At 34.3% G+C, this 17579-nt stretch overlaps 1 protein-coding gene across 1 annotated transcript; it reads right to left on the bottom strand.

Annotated features, from left to right (window-relative positions):
- Positions 1-49: 49 nt before the first annotated feature.
- On the bottom strand, positions 50-11712 carry LOC133701576 (pre-mRNA-processing-splicing factor 8A). Its single transcript, XM_062125530.1, has 23 exons — positions 11357-11712; positions 10616-10832; positions 10107-10497; positions 8733-9222; positions 7855-8645; positions 7479-7747; positions 6995-7309; positions 6589-6893; positions 6050-6504; positions 5829-5955; positions 5003-5244; positions 4786-4909; positions 4506-4695; positions 4310-4417; positions 3928-4181; positions 3010-3626; positions 2816-2922; positions 2461-2715; positions 1746-2381; positions 1462-1659; positions 1094-1372; positions 728-970; positions 50-570 (listed from the first exon to the last, which is right to left on the bottom strand). Exons 1-23 carry the CDS (start codon positions 11623-11625, stop codon positions 379-381), a joined length of 7074 nt encoding a protein of 2357 aa, XP_061981514.1. The 5' UTR covers positions 11626-11712; the 3' UTR covers positions 50-378.
- Positions 11713-17579: the final 5867 nt, after the last annotated feature.

The following is a 17579-nucleotide window of genomic DNA, read 5'->3' as shown; positions in this document are numbered from 1 at the left end:
TTTTGTGTTTCTATTTATTAAAAGAAAACAAAATTTATTCTAACTCGAATACTAAAAAACCATAAATTAACATGGCTTCAGAGCAAACCACTTCATAATCCGGCACCGGTCAACCGATTTGGACAGCACAAAATGCAGAAAATAGAGCCACAGCTCATTCACCAATTCCAACTTATAGCAAATATTTACAGCTTATAAAGGGCGCTGTCGCAGACTTAACAGAGATCTGGGTAAGGTAACCTCATCAATACTAATACAACAAAAAACAACAACAAAGGTTTGACATGATTTTATCCTCAGCCATGCCGTTGGCAAACTACTTCAGTTTAAAAAGGCACCATCATGGTCTATTGGGATCCAACGACGACGGAAATAGTATCAAGTGAATGTATCCTCTCGATCGCCTTCAGCGGTCTCACCCTCCTCCAGGTTGCTGAACTCCAGGAAATGTGTTGGCCTATGGTCCTCATGGTAATACTCTCGGGGTGTCCCCAGCTTGATTCCATATTTCATGCTCACTGTATGCTTCACTCCCATAAAATTGTAATTCCATGGCCCATTATCAGGAATCTATGTAAACAAGAGAGATACCAAGCCAGTTAGTCCCCCAAATCAAGCAGCATTGCTTTAACAAACAAAGAGGTGCTCGTAATCACATCATAAACAATGGCCCATTTTTTGGACATGGGATTAAAGAAGTCTTAAGCATTCTGGACTTGTAACTCACCATGTAGAAACCAAGGAAGCGGTCGCTCAGGAGCATCTGAACCTTCTCGTAATGAGTTGGCAGGTAGCCATGAGGATTGCTTCCCGTGTCCTTGTTGACACGTCCCCACTCATAACCACTAGGAGTCAGCTTATATGCAGTTAACGAGCATGATCCTGGAGTGAAACTACATGTCAGGATGATGCACTTTTCTCCATCCCATTGCTTGTTGTTCTCCAAAACCCGAGCATGAGCCGTGAGATCCTACACAAAACAAATAGTTTAGGTAAGAAAGCAGATCAGAGACATACTATTGTACTCCCTTCATTAGAGAGTGGGAAAAAGAGTGGTAGCACTCGATTATGGAATAAAAGAAAATAGTCAGACCTGTGGTGATAACTGAGGAAGCTCATTTGGTTGTGTGTGCATCCATCCCAAAGGCTCCAGATCATTGAGGAAATCATGCTCAGGAAGAGCTGATGGAAGATGAACCTGTTGATGAGTCCCCCACTGTGGGGGCATAGCAATACAACGGATTTCCTTGACCTGAGGATTGTCCGGGGGGCTTATACCATACAAATACCCAGAAATTTGAGTTCGCAGATCAGCTATACAGATAAACTTCTTCAAGATATTCTTCGGCATGATATATGTGTATCCAGTTTCCTGCAACATCATGTGTAGAGCATAAAAAGAGTGGAAATATTTTCATGCAATCAATCAGGAAAATAAAAAAATATAGCACAAATTTGTACCTTGATATCCTCAGAATTCACATAGATATGATTGACTCGAAGATAGAGATTTGTAGCAGATATAGCTCTGACACGCCAATCTGTTTTAGAACCAAACGCAGCTTGCTCATATGGACTAGTGGTTGTGACAATGAGTTCATCACCATGCACATTTGTGGTCCTTGTGGTGACCGCTGTCAGTTGACTCGCTTCTTTGGCCTGAAAAGTACAACAGAACAGAATTTTTATGACAAGCAAGGAGTAAAGAGCAAAAAAAACATAAATGAAGTTGGAGGGCACATTACCTGTTTCTCAATCTCTGCTATCTGCTGCCTTTGTTGAGAAGGAGGAGTGATCTCAGCTCCAAGAATAATATCACGTATCTCAGATTGTGTCAGTGCTGAGGTGTTCACATTGTTCTTCTTGGCATAGTCAGAGAGTATGAGATCCCTTAAAGCAACCTCAACTTTCATCCACTGATCATCAGTAAGTGAAGGCCAGATGTGGTGTGGCTCAGTAACGATAGTCTTGTCAGGCTTGAGTAGCATCTTTGCCTTCTCATTATTAACATGAAGTGCACGGAGAATCAGAATGAGCCGAGAGAACGCAGTGTAAGATGATATACTCTTCAGCCAATCATCATAAATATTGAACAAAACCATTTGTGGTTCCGTTGCCTTCAAAATCAAATCACCAAATTTCTCTATCTTTAAGCATGACTGGAATGGGAGCTGCAACTCACTTCCCTTGATAACTATGTTGGGGAAATCAAGCAAGTGAACCTCCAATGGATCAAGCATCCCTTTGCGAGTCACAATAATTTGTTTTGGTTGTTCTTCCACAGGCAGAGACCGCACAAGAGCTGCAACTTCTTCAGCAGTTTTCCACTTGGCAAGCTGGCCCAGACGTTTCTGTCCTGCCCATACACTAGTGTGGATAACCTGCAGAGATCATGTTTAAAACTTCAGAACATCTAACAGAGGAAAGAAGATAGTTTCAAAAATAACATTCAACGCAAACCTTCAAAAATAGCTGCCCAGTTCTCGGATTGAATATGAAGATTGCACCATTTATGGGTTTTGTTGTGAGATTCCCTTCAAATGTCTTGTGGATTGTGACACGGTAGACATTAGTATCATCAACAAACCATATTATCTGATTGCTAAAGATCTCCCCATAATTCTGTGATGATAAATATGGTTCTGTAGGCTCTGAAGAATACAACTGCAAACCTTTTCTTATGCGCTCCCTCAAGACATACAAAGCTGGGTTTGACTGCACCAAAATAAACCGTTAGAACAAGCGATTGACAGCTATATCATAAATCAATCAACTCAATACCAAAGAACTATTGTATCAAGCATGAAAAGTGCACCTTCATTATTTTGTTCATAGCTTGAGCTAGCAGCGGTTTAGACCCTGGAAACCAGTTGCCAAATGCAGAGTGCAAATTGTACGCTAGATCAAGCCCAATCATAACCCCTGAACAAAAACAAATAAAAGCATGATTTAACTTATAACAGAATAACTTATGAAAGCTAGAAACTGGAACCCAGCAGGAAAACATACCAGTTGGAGATGGATATATAGACATGTTGTCTGTTGTGTAATCCATAAATTTGGCCCTAGTATAGCGCTCAATATCATGAGAATCATAGTCTCCCCATCTCAGCTGTACATCTATCCAGTATTTATTGCTTGCTTTCTGGTCAAACACATCTTTTGACTCAGCCACAAGACTAGGCTTTGACATGGGCCATCTATGAGCAGCAAAAAGGAGAACGTCTGCACAGGAGCTGTTCATTTTATAACTTTTCCTTGGATGGATTGTTTCTTTCTGCACAGTCTCAATTTCCAAAGCATCCAGTTCCTGATCCAAGACCTGACAGAGGTCCATAACAACACTCTCATGAATCTTCTGCCACAGGTGAGCACGGAATATCTGAATCAGCGAAATCTTCAAGGTCGGGATCTTCCCGTGCATGAAGATGCCGGTTAGATCTAACTGCACTTGAAAACCCACATAAACATTTGCCCTGTTTATTGTGGGGGACCACCAAAGTGTAAATCTACGGTTAGGAATTTGGTTCAGACCAGATCTCTGTGCATTAGTAAGCTTCTTATACTTCATGGACTCCTCAAAGCCAGATGCCTTTTCCCAAAAGAGACCTTCCCAAGTTGGGAAACTGAAATATCAAGGCAGGGAAAGTAGTTACAGAAGTGCTGATGAAAAAAAAACAGCTTCTCCCCCAAGTCAAAAACATGTAACGTAATCATTAGATGTGAAATTAACCCCACAAATCCAGTATATTGAAAGAAAAAGAATGTGTCATAAACCGAAATCATCTGCCAGAGTTGAGGAAAATTATGTGCCAGAACAGAATGTGTCACAAAAGCAATGCAATTTAATGAATTTCTGACTATGCTAATGCTAAAAATATGGCGAAAAAAATTGCTGTACTTATGTGCCATAACAGAAGTACTTACTATGTTCCTTTGAACAAGGTATGCTCAAGAATTCCTTCAACACCACCAAGAGCTTGAATGACATCAGTTCGATAATTGTTCAAGTTCCACAATTTTCCATCATGTCTCTGGTGCGTCCACCAGAAAGGATTTTGTTTTAAAACTTGGTATTGCTTGAAGTCTGTGCGCACTCTCCACCCTTTGTCATATGCTAAAGTGTGACGATCTTTCTGAAAAAGAGTATTAATGCGTGGAATTCCCCTGTCCCATGAATCCTGTCAATGCAATTAGACAGCATTTAGAAAAAACAATATTCAGTAAGTTCACAAAGACCACATAAAATAAGTCCAAATTCAAGCCAACACATGATGAGGCTCCAAATTGGACTAAAGGAAAAACTTACTTCCAAATCTTCAAGTGTTAGACGCCTATTTTGCGCCTGCGCTTCCTGCCTCTTCAATGCATACTCTGCCCAAACCCGCTGTGAGTCTATGAACTCACTCTCCCATGGCTGTCAACAAAACAGTATGAAGCTCAGAACAGTCAAGCAAATACTCCAAAATCAAGGTACCCAACACCCATGATTTATTTCAGCTTACCTGAATGTACCGATAAAGATTTGGAATCAGCTGGTCCTCCTCATGACTCATTCCGCTCCTGAAATGGGTTACACCAACATCTGTTTGCTGACTATATCGAAGATCACTTTGAGGGATCAATATGTGACCCATGGATAACATGCCAAGTCCTCCAATTTCTTTTGGTGTATAGAAGATAACAGGAGGAAATCTGAAACAGAAGTTAAATTCAGAACAAAATTTCAAGCTAAACACCAGCAGCTAAAACATGGAGTTAACTCTCATGAGTACAATTACATACCTGCTTGGCATTTTTGAGTTTAGCCCAATCTTGATACGGGTTTGAATTTTATTTTCACATTTTACAAGCAAATCTAATAGCTCTTGAGTATGCACAGTTGCTTCACGGAAATATGTCATCAATCCTACAAATAGAAACGGAAAAAAATCAAAACAAAATTTCAGCGAATAAAATACAAGCACAAAGGACAAAGTGATTAGCAAAAGGCGGTAATTACCAATCAAGGCTGTATTCCATTTGTTAACAATCTTTGTGAAAGTAGTTGACCCTGAGGACATCAGAATCTGCCTCACACGATTCTCAAACACTTTCATGTGCTCATCATCAACCCGTAGAAAAGCAACTGCGGTCCGTTCCTTGGTCTGCTCATTCTGCAAATTCCAAACACCATCTCTTGTATTGCTGAATGCTTCTTGAGTCATTCTTATTTTAGGAAGTATCCGAACTTCAAACCCACACCTGCAAAGTGGCAGTACCGGTTATTTTAGCAAGGAAATCAATGCCTCACAATTTTTGTATTCCAAAGATACAAGCTCTTGCAACAATAATATAAAGAAAAACCATCCACTTAGAAATTTTGTTTGGAACCCTTAGAAACATGTTAAGGTCCAAGCCCTGTGCACTTAATGTTGGGGAAAAAAAGTTACTATTAAAGGCATATGTTACTAAACAATACCTGGCCAAATTAAAGTGTCACTTTCCCACCCTCCCCAAAACAAAGAATATACCCAGATGCTATTTCAAGATTAGAAAAACATCTTTGCACGTTAAAAAGGTGAGGCATAATTAAATCGACATAAGCAAACAAAAAAGAACACCAAGAACAAATTACCAGAATTTTAAAGGATGGTATGTTATCATGTTAGAACCAAATTGTTAAGGTAATATATGCAGGAGTACCTAGGTTTTGGATACATAAATACACTGACATCAAAGTTCAAACCAATATCACTAATAGAAGCTTAAAAATTAAATAATCGGAATGACTTCAAGCATGTGCATACACATGAGTAAAATTTAAGTGCAAGAGTAAGAATACTTACATGCTGAAAAGCAGGTTTGGGTTGTCCTTGCTGTAAACAGAAACAAAACTGTTCTCCCACTCTAAAGTTGTGATGCTTCGAGGGAGACGATTCTTCATGTCCCAGAAAACACTCCTCCCAAGATTGACTGAAAAGAGATTCACAAAAGAGCATTACTTTTTTAAGCAAAATAAAGAATCCCAACAAAAATTAATTTAACATGGAAGTTACAGATTACATACCATCATGTTTCATTAGCCTCATCCTTGCATCTCTAGGCCAGCATTTCTTGTTCTGATACCCAACCATATTTTCATTGTTGGGATCAGGATGCTCAGTGAGATATCGTTGTATTAGATCTCGGGCTTCTTCATGAGTAAACCGAAACAATATATGCACCCTGTCTATGTACCTGGAATAAAGACGAATTGGATGTCGTGTCTCGACCTTTGTATCCCAGTAGGTGATAAATTCATTTGGCATTTGTGGCGGACCAGCGATCTCACTGGCCCGGGTCAATCCAAGAAGCAGGAGATCCAGCACAAGTCCATAATACTGCACCACAAAAGAAGCAAACTGAAGGCCACGTATCAAACCATACGAGTTCGTGTGACTCATGTCCTTGTAGGAAAGGACAACATTGTTTTTGGCAGTCACATAATCAGCAATATTGTGGTCAAGGACCAACCGAAGAAGCCTGAAAAGTGGAAGAGATATAGATGAATAAAGATTGGAAACTTTCTCTAACATAACATAAGCAGGGGAGATGAGGAATATTAACCTATTTAACATTGTCAAGTCGATCTTTTCAAAGAACTTCTCAAACTTGGTCTGAAGCATCACCACACACTGCCCCTCACTTGTGTCCCAGATACCTTGCAAATTGTTTATGCCTTGACACCATTTATAGACAAGCAGTGGTGGTGGCTCAGAATCTGCAGGTTTAATCCAGTTTGGAAAGAGGTGGCGCTTATCACCTTCATACCACAGATATTGATCCAAATAAGCATCTGTTATTTTTTCAAGAGGCTCAATTTCATACACCGGAATCAGGGAACTGTACAAATCCATGAACTCTATGCCCACCTGAAAAAGGAAAAAGACAGCTCAATTTCAATCCAAATATCTATAATAAGACACTGCATAGAACAAAGTCAAAGCTAATACAGGCTCAATTGTCAACTCACTTCTTTGAAAGCACGCTGAGTGAGCAGGTGACGCTTGATCCGTGATAAAGCCTCATGGGGGTTATCATAAGCTTGTTCAATAAGACCTAGTTCTTCCCTCTGTAGCTGGTTTAATCTCACAGCCACACTGTATGACTCTTTCAACCTTTCCAAAGCAAGGATAAGCAGCTTAGTGTCATGCTTGTATGACAAGGGAGGGAATGGAATTGGTGAAAACTTTCTGGACTCCAACCAATGGACAGTAGTTGTGTAAATCGCAACAGCTTCTTCTGGAGTGACATATGGGCCATCCTTCAAATAGTTGTGTTGACGTTCCTAGAAGGTAATGAAAATAGAAAGAATTACTACAGGATGCTCTGGTGAGAGGCCACACAGGTATAGGACAAGCGATAAGCCATGGAGTCCACTTATTTATAGCATGTAGTAGCAGAGACATCACAGGAATATATTTAAGAAAAAGAAATATCATAACGCATTAAATTACCTGTTCTGCCTTTAACCACAACCGAGTCAGTCTTCCAAGATTCTTTCTGCACACTGTCTTGTCAACAGTCGCACCCCTTCTGATACGCTCACGATTATAGTGAGCAACATTCGTCCACCAATCTGCTTTTGACTTAACATACCGAAGTATCATGTTTTCAATGGGAACTGGTAAACCAGGAACCTTCCATGGAATGTTTGCTTTCCAGCAGCGCCAAGCCTCACTAAGGTGCTGCAGTATCGTTCTAGCCTTATTTTGCTTAATGCCCTCTGCAAATTGATATCACACAATTAGAAAAGCATAACAAATCGATAGAATGCAGAAAGATACAAAGAAGAAATGAACATCAAAAGGAAAAAATAACAAAGATGACAACCTGGCATGGCATCAAGAACATCATGCATAACAGCAGCACGGAGTTCCAAGTCAAAGTGGCTCTCGACGCGCTGCTTTGTAACAGTCTTGGCAGTTCCTTTTGAATGGCGCCCTTCAAACTGTCTTGCAAGAAGATTACCCAACCACCGTTCAAGAAGAGGCACTATGCCACGTAGGAAAAATAGCCATACCCTCCACATTGGTGCCCAAAATCCACAACCAGGTCCCTTACCCACTGGGCCAGTATTGAAGCGGTAATATATCAAATGCTTAAGATCTTTGCACATTCTTATCTGGCGCATCAGCCTATACTTGTATCTGTACATTCCTGTCAACTGACCAACATGGGAAAATGTATACTGAAGACCATCGGCCAATTGGAAAGCGTCAACATTACCTAACCTGAATTGTATATTGGCATCAACCACAAGCTTTGTCAAACGCAAGATCTCACGACAAAGATGAAAAGCATTCCCAAATCGTGACTTCTTGCGTTCCTTTGTCGTAAGGGTCTTCACAGGCTTCAAGTTAAAATTATAATCAAGGTGGAGGTAATTTAAATTTTTCCGGTGTATCAATAGATTCAGCATGTTGTACCCCTGCTTACAAACTTGGAGACCTGCTTCAGCCCAATCTAGCTCTGTGGTTTGGAAGAATTTAGTTGCTGCTAATGACCGGAACAAGTGCTTCTTCTTCTGAGCTTTTGGCGGTCTATGATGCAGTTCATTCAAAACAAAACATTTCAACAATTTCTGATAGCTTACTCGAACTTTGACAGGATATGATGGAGGACTGGAAAACACAACAAAAAAAAGGTTTTTCATGCACAACACAAAAAGGCTATACATGTGAACAGCACAAAAGAAATTCGAATCTTACCAGTGCTCCTTATACCACTCCGACACAAGGGGTATATCTTCTGCCCGTCGCATCCGTCCAGATCTCATGTTAAAAGGTCGGTTGGCAAATAACAAGGAAATGCCAGCAGCTGTGGTGTCGGTATAAAGCTGTGTATCCTCCAAAAAAGGTTCCACCCCTTCTGGCAAAACAAAGTCCTCATCATCGTCATCGTCATCATGAGTCCTTTTTTCACGGCGTTCCTTGTTAGAGGAGGTTATTGGGTGTATCAAAGGATCATAATAGAAAGCAGGTAAATCAGGATCCTCGGCTTTAATGTACATGATCATGGGAGTGTGATACACACAAAGTTTTACTTTCCGGGGCCTATTATTGTAAAGATGAGGAAATGCAATTCTATACTCTGTCCGCAAAGGTGACCGAATAATGAGTTTGTTGATGTCATTGAATTCGTTCCAGTCCTCATCACCTTTCTCCATGTCACGATACAAAGGTTCAAACTTAGGCCCACCTACAAAAGAACAAAAATAGTTTGAAATCAATCAAACCGACCACATAGAAATATATTAGGCATCCAGGACAATTCATAAGGATAATTTGATCAGTAGCAATCACAAAACCCAAAAGTGCACAAACAACAATTGAAAAATTGATTTAGGACTTAGTCAGGTCTGCTCAATCAACATCCTGTGCAAGCTGAATTTGATTTAGGACTTAGTCAGGTTTGCTCAATCAACATCCTGTGCAAGCTTCATTTCAAACCTGCTCTATTTAGTTAGGCAGTGTTTGGTAGTGTGGTTGCGGGTGCTTTTCAAATAACTTTTCGTGCCAAAATGCATGCCAATGATTTTTTTCATTTTTTAAAAATCATTTTTGACATCAGCACATCAAAACAATCCAAAACGTACAAACCATATTAAATTTTAGCAAAAAAAAATCAAATCAAATTTTTTGGGAACGCGGGTTGAACCGCGTTCCCAAACATGCTTTTAATTTGTAGAGTTATCGGCCAGTGACTTTTAAATTAAACAGCTTACAAGCATCTCTAACCCAGAAGAGTCTAGGGTATTGTTGATTGAAACACCAGCACAACAGCCACTATCTGCAACCTATGTTGAGCCTAGCATCGACAATCATATGCTAAATCTAAGTAACTATTGTAGTTACACAGCACAATTATCTCCAATATTTCACTTTTCATTACTTTAGTGATCACAACTTGACTTGTCAGGCCGACAGTGATTCAACAGCCTCTACCCAGTAGGTTATCGAAAGTTAGAACAACTTCATTTTCATCCTATCAGAGAATGCACTTCTAAGAATGCAAAATAAATACAAATTTATGCAAGGTATGTACACAGATGCATACACAGCATATTAGAGCAGAATTCATACCAGGTATGCACATGTTCAATGCTTTGGCTGTAAAGAACGACTCCATGTCGAACAAGTAAAAATAGTTGCGGTCAATTAGATCAGAAAGAAGCTGTCCTGCCAGACGGTGAAGAGTCGCCATTATTGGAAGAGAGAGATGCCACTTCCTGTAACTAGGACCATTGATAAGCTTCGTTTTAACAAGAGGCTTATGGTCATAAAACCAAGTATAGACAGCAGAATCTTCTTCTTCATCCAACTCTAATTGAATAGGCTCTAGAGGATCAACATCTAACAAATTATCAGCATAGTCTAAAGGAGGTTCCTCATCATCAAAAGGCGGAAACCTCATTCTCTTGAAATGCCGCCGATCCCTCTTTTCTCTTCGCATCATGATCCACATTGTCCCCCACTGTGAAAATATATGAGAAAGTTGATCAGTTATCATAAACAAAATCTAAGAAGTATCAATTGCAAAACAAAATATGTCCCGTGTCTACATCTTTGCCATTGAGAGCAAATCAGCATACCTGAGCTAAGTAAATAGGTTCAACAACCCATGGAATTTCATTCACAAAAGTGATCGCTCCTGTAATATGGTATAGAACCTTCACATCACGAACCTGCTCCCAGGGCATTGGCATATTCTCAAGAAGCTTGTATACTGCATGTGGAATGAATTTAAGGGCTCCAAGATACACACGTTTATCATGGCGATATTTCTTCGAGGACATATCACCATGGTCCCTGTTTAAGACAAGACCATATCAAATTTAACGATTCAAGATCAACCAAAATACTCAAGGCAATAACAAAAATAAAGCAACCCACCCATCTATACTTCAAGACCATATCTCCTCGCAGTCAAAATAGCGATTAGGCGTAAAAAAACACAAAAACACCGAATATTACATGTCAAATTTCCTGCAATGACCAAAATTTCGATGCTAAAAGATACAAACGACGTCTTAAACTTCAATAAAATCCGAAAATGGATTAAAACGCCAATTTTAAACATACAAAAAAAAACAGGAATGCCAAAATCCAATTCAAAAACAACTGAAAAAAGAACGAACAAACCATTAAAAAAAAGCAAAAAAAAACTCGTCACAAAAGAATCAAAAAAGGAAGAAACTAGCCACTACTGTTCAAAGCTGAGAAAACAGAAAGGACACCTAAACACCACCGCACCAAAAAATAACACAAAGCGCTAAACCAGAGCCGCAACTCTACAAACCCCGACAGACCCAGAAATAAAAATCGACACTCACCTTATAATCTTCCTCACGTGTTCCGGCGGCATATCCTCCTTTTGCGTCTCGACGAAACCAAACTTCCGCTTATCACTGTACCTCTTCGTGTTAAGTTGCTGCCATTTCCTGGCCTTCTCCTCCAGCTTCGCCTCCGCATCCGCTGGATTCGACACCGTTTGCGACGGCGCCAGTACGGTGTAAGAAGGCTGCGACGGTGGAGGCGGTGGGATCGACGGCCCAGCCGTCCCCGGAGGCGCTATATGCTGCTCTCCGGTGTCGTTCCACATGATTTGATTTACTTTCTAGGGTTTTGAGATTTTAGTAGTGTGCGTTTCTAAAATAGGTTTTGAAGAAAGAAGGGCAGAGTTACTAAACTGATTTTAGTGAGTGGTGCTTGATGTTATATGCTAGTCACGTGTCCGCGCTCTGCTGGCAGACGGACTAAAGATTTTTTTAACAATACAGAAATAAAAAATGTAAACACGAGGTCGTTAGCAACGCATTTTTAACAATTTATTTCATGCCAAAACAAATTAGTGTGTTTTAATAAAATAAATTAAAATTTATATATATTAATATATATTTAAAATGTTTTTAATGCTAGGTATGGAAAGAGTCAGTAAATTGGAATAAAAATATATATTAAGAATATGCTCGTGCTAAGAGCTTTTAAAAAAAATCATTTAGTAATATGATAATAAATTTTATTTTAAGATAAGTAATAATTTTAATTCTATTAAAAAAGTAATTTTTTTGGATAAATCCTGATTTTTTTATCAGTATATTTTTTCCTTGATTCTAATAAGAATACAAAGCAATAAGAATCAACCAGAAAAATTTAAATGATTTTAGATAAAGATAAAAAAAAATAATACTTTTTCTTCAATTAAAACCTTGTTATCTTATTAATTTGTTTAATTTACTTTGCCACATTTTTTAATAAATGGTTGTGGGGATAAAAATAAGGGTTTTTTTTTTTATTTAACTCATTTAAAATAAGTAGAGAAAATGTATCCATCTAATCTAAATCTCATTCATTTATTAACACATATTGATTGTTTGAGCAAAATATGTTTTTTAAATACAAGCAATGTTTTAAACCGTTATGATATTAAAAACAAACCAAAACTATAACAAAAAAAATTATTAAAATAAAGTCCATGAATGAATATTTGTATCATTTATGTGGAAAAAAAGGATTAAATTATGTTAAAAATCTATTAAAAATTAAAAAAAAAACCATGAATGAATATTTGTATCATTTATGTGGAAAAAAAGGATTAAATTATGTTAAAAATCTATTAAAAATTAAAAAAAAACCATGAATGAATATTTGTATCATTTATGTGGAACAAAAGGAAGAAATTATGGTAAAAATCTATGAAAAATTAAAAAAAAAACATGAATGAATATTTGTGAACTTATTTTTTCATATTAGGCACGTAGTAATGGAAACAAAATGCTAACTTCCTCGTAAAAACCTAGAAATTCATTAGAGAACCATGAAAAAATTAAATAATAATTGAAATATCAAGTTAATTTTTTGTAGTTTATTTAAATTTAAATCCAGTAAAAAATGTAAAAAAAAAAGGTCCTGCCCACATTTGATTAAATAGTCAAATAGAAGAAGGGGCTAGACATGCGTAGGCATTCGAGAACTCCTATTTTAAAAAAATATAAAAATAAATATGAAACAATCTGTAGTCTGATTTTTCAGATCCCATACACCTCCAAGACAGCTGAAAAGTCGAAGTTTGGTTAGTCATAAATCTATTTTTCAAGCTATTTTGATTTAAAAAAACATCTAACAAACAACTCTAACTCCTTAATAAATCAACTTATTAAGTAAAAAAACCTTAAAATCAATTAAAAAATTAAACTAAAAAAAAAACATTTCTTAACACTAATCTATTTTTTCCAGTAAGATGAGAGATAAACAACACCTCAATATAATTTTTTTTATCAAATAGAACCAATTGAGTTAAATGGGCTTAGCCAATAACTTTCTTTTTCTTCACTTATTTTTCAGCGACTTTCTTTTTTTTCAAATCAATGATAAAAAAATAAACATAATAAAGTTATAGACAGAAAAATATTATAAAAACTAACAGAGCAGATAAGGTAGACAAAAGATGAAATGAGACTGAAATGAGCTTTTTCATATGAAATTCATAATAATCACACATATTTTCTATGTTATACACTTTGATCCTTGTTTTCTAGTATTTACTTCATAGAAAAATTTATAATAAATTAGTTATTAATTTGGCCACAAAAGATCTAATCAAGGAGAAAAATAATCGATAGCCAAAAAAATAATAAAAGAATAATAGAACAGTGGAGTCGATGCCTATTAGTATAATTTTATAATAATTTATAATTGTGGTTTAATTAGATATATTAAAACTACCCCTGGAATAACAAAAAACTAACATTGTTCGATAATGGTGTTATAGTATTTTTCTTTTTAATTATACAATGCAATTACATAATTGTCCTCAAGGTGAAAAAAATAGGTTGTGCGTGTAGGGGTATTAACATCTTTTCCTAAAGTTTTTTTTGTAATTAATGGGGTTGGTCAAGGATAATGGTGTAATTTAACATTGAATTAATATTTTTTAATTTGATAATGGTGTAATTTAACATTTAATTAATATTTTTTAATTTAAAAATTTATAGGTGCAATCTTTTAACTCACTAACATATGAGTGACACTCCACATTTTGAGTGACATGTGTGACTCCCCTGATGGTATAAAATCATTATTCATTGTCTCATTTTGTTATCTATTGTGTCTCCTTAATTTGTAGTGAGTACGTGTCATATAAAGATGATCGATTTATATTTGGTGACCATTTCTTTTCTTTCCCCCTTTATTTCTCTCACCTGCAATGAGAGATACACCATTGTTTTTGTTTTTATTGCTTTTCAGGTTCAGTCATTTCTTTTATGATAGTTTATTTTTTTCATTTTTCCTTTTGTTACAATTTTATTATTTTTCAATTTAATCCTTCAATTATAATATATATATATAATATTTTTCTATTTGACCCTTTTATTTTTTATTTCTTATTTTGTTTATTTTCCTTTTTTTCAAAGTTTTTATGCTTTCAATTTTATCATTTAAGTTAAGTTTATGATTTTTGTTTTTTTAATAATAATAAAAATTTTAATTTGGCCTTTCTTCCTTTGATTTCTTGGTTTTTTTTCCTGATGCTTTTGTCAGTGTTTTTATGGTTTTTAATTTTATCATTTAAATCAAATTCAAGGCTTTTATTTTTCCAACAATAATAATAGTAGTAGTAGTAGCAGCAGCAACAACAATTATAGTGATACTAGTAATAATAGTAACAATACTACTAATAGTGATAGTGATAATAATAATAATAATAATAATAATAATAATAATAATGATAATAGTAGTAATGATAATAATTTAATATAATCATAATAGTGCTAATTATAGTAATGATTATGATGATAATATTAATAATTATGATAAAAATAAAAATATCAATGATAAAAATTATGGTAATGATAATAAAAATAATGCAACTAATAGTAATAATGATAATAATAATAATAGTAATAAGTAATTTTACACTTCAGAACAAGTAATAATACCAAAAATAACAATAATAGTGATAATTGTAGCAATGGTTGGAACAATAATAATGATAATAACAATAGTAGCAGTGGTGGTAGTTGTAAAAGCAATAATATTAGTAATAATAATTATCATGATTATGATACTAATAATACAATGAATAGTGATCAAAATACTAATAATTGCGGTAATAATAGTATTTTGTTATGATAGTAACAATGACAATAATAATGATAATTGTGATAATAATATTAATAATAATGATGATTGTAATAGTAATAATGATAATAGTAATAATAACAATAACTATGTTGATGATAATAATAATAATCAAAATGATATTGGAATTATGTGTTTTAGTATATAAATTATTTTTCTCTTTAGTTTAACCCCCCACGAAAAGTTCTGTCCTTTTTTCTTATAATTTTTTTGTTCATTGTCATTTTGAATAAGTGTTTTTCCTTTTTTTATTTAGTTTTTCAATTTTATTTTCTCATATATATTTTTTTATTTGGTCCTTATTATTTGGATTTCTTATTTTTTTCTCAATTCTCTTATAAAAAATTTATTAGTTTTTAATCTCAGCCTGCAATCTAGGTTTATGGTGTTTTATTTTTTTCAATTTTTTCTTTTGCCCGAGTTATTTTCTGTTCAGTTAAAGCCTTAAATTGAAAAAACATTAGCTTCCCTCTTATCTATAATTTTTTTTTACCCTTATTCTTTCACTATTTTTTTTATTTTAGATATTTTTGAGTAATTAATTATTTGCCATGTTATATTCTTCCATGTTTGTTGATATGGTCAAATTTCTTATCCTTTATTTTATCCAATTTAGTCCTTTCATTATTTTTTTTTCCAAGATACCATGATAATCTTTTTTAAAAAATCAATTAATATTATTTTTTTATACCATCTAATTAAAATAAAACCAACTCATTATTTTCAGTTGGTGTTATAGTTTAAATTGTTATTTTCTTTTATTTTTTAAAAATATGTTTGCAACACAGATATTTTTTTTGCAAAAAAATACAAATCATCAGCATCATTTGAATATCAATTTTTGTAGAAAAAATTATAGATTCACACCGTAGCGTGGACACATATCTAGTATTTTATTATTTAGCCACGGTACATTTGACATTTTTTTTATATTTTGGTCTTAGTAATTTGCTACATGTATTTTTACTATTCAAAATTCATTACCCATATTTTATTATCCATTCACCCTACAGTGCCAATTGTTTTACATTTTAGTTATTGTAGTTTACAAAGTTTACAATTCAGTCATGATAGTTTATTTTTTCACGTTAAAGTTTATATTATAAATGATTATTACGAAAACAGTGTAACACCTTGGTCTTTAATATATAGCTAGCTGTATGCTCATGTGCTCTTGCGAGACGATTCATGAAATATATTTTTATTTAATATATAGCTAGTTGTTATTTTTGGTTCGGTTTGGTTTTTATCAAAAAAATAATTAAACTGAAATTTTTTTTTAAAAAAAACCAAAACCGAACCGAAACCATGTCAAACTGACTGGTTTAGGTCCGGTTTGTTTTTTTAGGGCAAAAACCGGTTCAAACCGGTTTTGCTCGTTTTTTCGTTCTGGCTCGGTTTTGGCTCAGGTTTTCCTGTTTGGCTCGGTTTTTTCTGTTTTTTTTGTTTCGGTTTGGTTTTTTTGATTTTTTGTTTATAAAACCGAACCGGCCAGTTTTTTTAAAATTTTAATCAGTTTAATCAGTTTTTTTTGTTCGGTTTTTTCAATTATTTTTTTTCCAGTTTACTCAGTTTAATCGGTTTTTCAGTTTTTTTTGCTTACCTCTACTAGCTCCTCATGTGTGCTATTAATTTAAAGTAAATAAAAAAATAAAAAATAAATTTTTTTAAAATATTTTTAAAACGCAAAAATAAACATGAAGGAAACTTGTCAATCATTTCATAATGGTCATTAAACTTTAGTTTTTTTTTCCTTGTTCATTGCATGCATATTTGATATTATATTCTTACATTTCTTTTTATAGATATTTGATTATTCAAAACCATGTTAAATTTAATTGTCTACTTAAAGACTCTGTTTGTTTTATAAAAAAAAATTTATTTTATTTTATATTTTAGTGCAAAATAAATACTAAAGAATAAGTCAATATTTTTTTAAAAAAGAAAAAATCATTTTAACCTCGTTAGGAAGAGGAAAATTCATTCTATACATAAGCACCATAATTATCACTACTCTATCACTGCCATGATTATTATCTTTATCTATGTAATCATCATATATCATCATCATATTATTAATATATAAATTATTTTATCATCATTTTACAATAATCCTTTAATACGACTATAATTATAATTATTGCCATAATTATCATTTTATTATTAAAATAATCATCATTTTATTACTTCTGATGTTTTCAAAAGTAAGAGATGTTTTCATAAGTGATTTTTATGTTATTTTTCATCTAAAAACTTATTAAATTTATATTTACTTTAAGTGCTTTGATGATATTAACATATTAAATCAAAATAAAAATAATCAATGCAGTGCATTTTTAATTGAAAATTACTTCTGATAATAACCGTGCATTACATTATTAAACACATAAACATACAATTATGCATGATAATGTC

The sequence above is a fragment of the Populus nigra genome, chromosome 8, assembly GCF_951802175.1.
Source record: "Populus nigra chromosome 8, ddPopNigr1.1, whole genome shotgun sequence".
NCBI classification, from domain to species: domain Eukaryota; kingdom Viridiplantae; phylum Streptophyta; class Magnoliopsida; order Malpighiales; family Salicaceae; genus Populus; species Populus nigra.
Note: the sequence above shows the minus strand (reverse complement) of the source record. Positions and strands in the feature narration are given on the sequence as shown.